The following is a 3,148-nucleotide window of genomic DNA, read 5'->3' on the forward strand; positions in this document are numbered from 1 at the left end:
GATCATTCAAATCAGAACTCACATTTCAAATAGTGTATTATATTGATTGAAAATAATGTTGCAGTGATTATTTTAGTATATCAGAACAGCTTTTTTTAACATACACATTGTGCATTGATTCATTTAATTTTTTATTTTTATACTGTATTATATTTATTTGTGTATTATATATTTAGTTTTTCCTAACGCATTTTTATATATCTATTAATTGATTCATTATTTTATTATTATAGTGTTTAATACCCAATGATTTATTTTGAAGATATCACTGTTAAACGGAAATGAACGTCGGTATTCTGGTTCGGGTTTGACGGGTGGATTTCTGTACGTCATTACGTCACAGACCGACGTCAGGAGTGTGTACTATCGCGAATCACCGTGATGCAGTTATGCAACAAGTTTGGTCACATACTGTTCTGAAGTACTCAGATACTTCACTAAACTAAAAGTACTTGTACAACAATATACACAAAATACTCTGTCACAAGTAAAAGTACTTGTACAACAATGTACAATGTACACAAGTAAAAGCTCTGGATAAAGAGAATACAAGTAAATTAGTAACAATATACTTAAAGTATCAAAGCATGTATTATTACTCATGTATTAACATTTGAGTAGAACTGCAGGTGGTACAAGTACAACACATTTTAAATATTTGATATACTTGTATGTTTATGCGTTTTGCAGCCGAGTGCGAAGCGGCAGGGATGAGAGTTAGCACCTCCAAATCTGAGGCCATGGTGCTCTGCCGGAAACCGGCGGATTGCTCCCTCCAGGTGGGGACAAACTGCCTACACCAAGCGAAGGAGTTCAAGTATCTCGGGGTCTTGTTCACGAGTGAGGGTAAGGTGGAGCGGGAGATCGACAGGCGGATCGGTGCGGCTGCAGCAGTAAAACAGGCGCTTGTACCGGTCCGTCTTAGTGAAGAGGGAGCTGAGCGGAAGGCAAAGCTCTCCATTTACTGGTCGGTCTACGTTCCAACCCTCACCTATGGTCACGAACTCTGGGTCGTGACCGAAAGAACGAGATCTGGGATCCAAGCGGCCGAAATGAGCTTCCTCCGTAGGGTGGCCGGGCTCAGCCTTAGAGATAGGGTAAGAAGCTCGGACATCAGGGGGGAGCTTGGAGTCGAGTCGCTGCTCCTTCGTGTCCAAAGGAGTCAGCTGAGGTGGTTCGGGCATCTAGTCAGGATGCCTCCTGGACGCCTCCCATTAGAGGTTTTCCGGGCACGTCCAACTGGTAGGAGGCCCCGGGGAAGACCGAGGACACGCTGGAGGGATTATATCTCCCGGCTGGCCTTGAAACGCCTCGGGATCCCCCAGAATGAGCTGGAAAGTGTTGCGGGTGAGAGGGAAGCCTGGGTCGGCCTGCTGGACCTGCTGCCACCGCGACCCGACCCCGGATAAGAGCTGATAATGGATGGATGGATGTTTATATACTTTGTAAAATGCTACAGCTGTGAAATAAATAAAAAAAAGCATTCCTCTAATAAAGTGAGGTATAAATTAAAATGAAACTACAGAAGTTAATTACCTTATCAAAGTAACTTCCTACACTGACTATAATGTACACATTAAATAATTACATCATTTAGAATTCAACCAATATTATCAGAATAAAAACAGGTCCAAATGTTTCGGTGTATTTTAGTCTGTTCCCAGATCAGTTACAAACAACCTGCACGGAAAATAAGAAATACCGTAAAATATAATAATATAATAATTTGCAGCACAGAAGACACAAAAACACTGATTATAAATAAGCCTCAATAAAAAAAAAATTAGATTAAATAATATCACATGGTCAAAGCAATTATAAAGTGGTCCCATTAATAAATACTCTATTATAAATAAATTCACGGTAATAAATGTCGAGGTAAAAAAATTAATGAGGAGACACAACAACTTCCTGTTTGAGGATTTATTGAAATAGACCTGACGTGGGAGATCCAGAGAAGCTGTCGATTTCTTTCTTCATTTCCTGGAGAGAAAAAGAAGGTAAAATAAAAAACTTCAAATAAACCCGGAAACCTTTAATAGAAACAAAACAAAGTAGAACGGACGTTGAACCGTTTTCTGTGCTAACTTAAGAGTTCAGCTCATTTTCTGTAACTGTGTAGAATTGAAGCACGCTGGAATTAACAAACTATTAGCCAACTAGCATGCTAACACCTGGTTAGCTATGCTAGCGGGCTAACACCTGGTTAGCCAGCTAGCATGCTAATTCCAGCACGCTTTAATGCTACATTGGTTACAGACAATAAGGCAAATGGAGCTGTCATTCATCAACGATCTGTGTGTGGATGAAGCATTACGTTGTTAAATATAATACTTATTAATACTCCACTGATGGTTTTAGTCGTGGGAAGGGGACGTTAGCCCGCTACCGCGGTCCCAACGGTACAGATAAAAATGGCTGCCACTCTGCTACGTTGACTTGTTTGTAAAGTGCTCTATAAATACATTGGCTACGCTGGGATTGGCCCGTCTGAGCTTGAGGGGCGGGGCTTACGGTGGTACCTGAACAAGCATTTCTTTGTCGCGGTTGCTGCGCTGTCGGTAGATGCACTGAGCCAGCCGAGCGTGGAGCGTCTCCAGCGGCTCCACCTCACAGCCCTCCGTTTTCTTCACGGCTCTGCTGAGGACGTTCTGGAACAACACAACGACGCAACTTAAGAACTTGCCCAAAAGGTCAAGGTGCCCGAGAACCACACAGCCAATCAGAGTTCAGGAGGCGTGGACGAAGCCGCGTTGACTCGCCCTCAGCTTGCTGCGATCTACGACGACCGGCGGCGGCGTTTCCTCGTCGAGCGCCTGCATCGGCCCGTCGTTACGCTCTCCTGAGGAGGAAGACATCCAGCGTTAGGCCAGAGACCTGTCAATCAGCTTGTAGCCCCGCCCTACAGCGTGCTTTATGCTCTGCTTGACCATCACGCTGCATCGAAGAAGACTCCTCCTGGTGGACTCACGTGGAGGTGCGGGGCTGGTTCTGCGGCGGAGGTCCGGGTCGCTCTCGGCGCCACAGGAAGAGGGCGAGGGCAGAACCGGTGAAGGTTCTGGTGGTCGCCGTGCCGACGGCGCGTCTGGAGCTTCAGCTCTCCTGAGGCGCGACGCTCGGATGGCCTCACACTGTCGCTCAAAGCCTT

The 3,148-nt window shown here is 45.0% G+C and overlaps 1 protein-coding gene across 1 annotated transcript in view; it reads right to left on the bottom strand.

Annotated features, from left to right (window-relative positions):
- Positions 1-1,923: 1,923 nt before the first annotated feature.
- Positions 1,924-3,148, bottom strand: part of LOC117739227 (ATPase family AAA domain-containing protein 2-like) — a 10,328-nt gene continuing 9,103 nt past the window's right edge. Inside the window, 4 exon segments of the mRNA XM_034545519.1 lie at positions 1,924-1,983; positions 2,523-2,651; positions 2,763-2,842; positions 2,972-3,148. The exon segment at positions 2,972-3,148 is cut by the window's right edge and continues 81 nt beyond it. Of these exon segments, the coding sequence (XP_034401410.1) occupies positions 1,924-1,983; positions 2,523-2,651; positions 2,763-2,842; positions 2,972-3,148 (446 nt within the window).

This window comes from Cyclopterus lumpus, chromosome 11 (assembly GCF_009769545.1).
Source record: "Cyclopterus lumpus isolate fCycLum1 chromosome 11, fCycLum1.pri, whole genome shotgun sequence".
Lineage (NCBI taxonomy): Eukaryota > Metazoa > Chordata > Actinopteri > Perciformes > Cyclopteridae > Cyclopterus > Cyclopterus lumpus.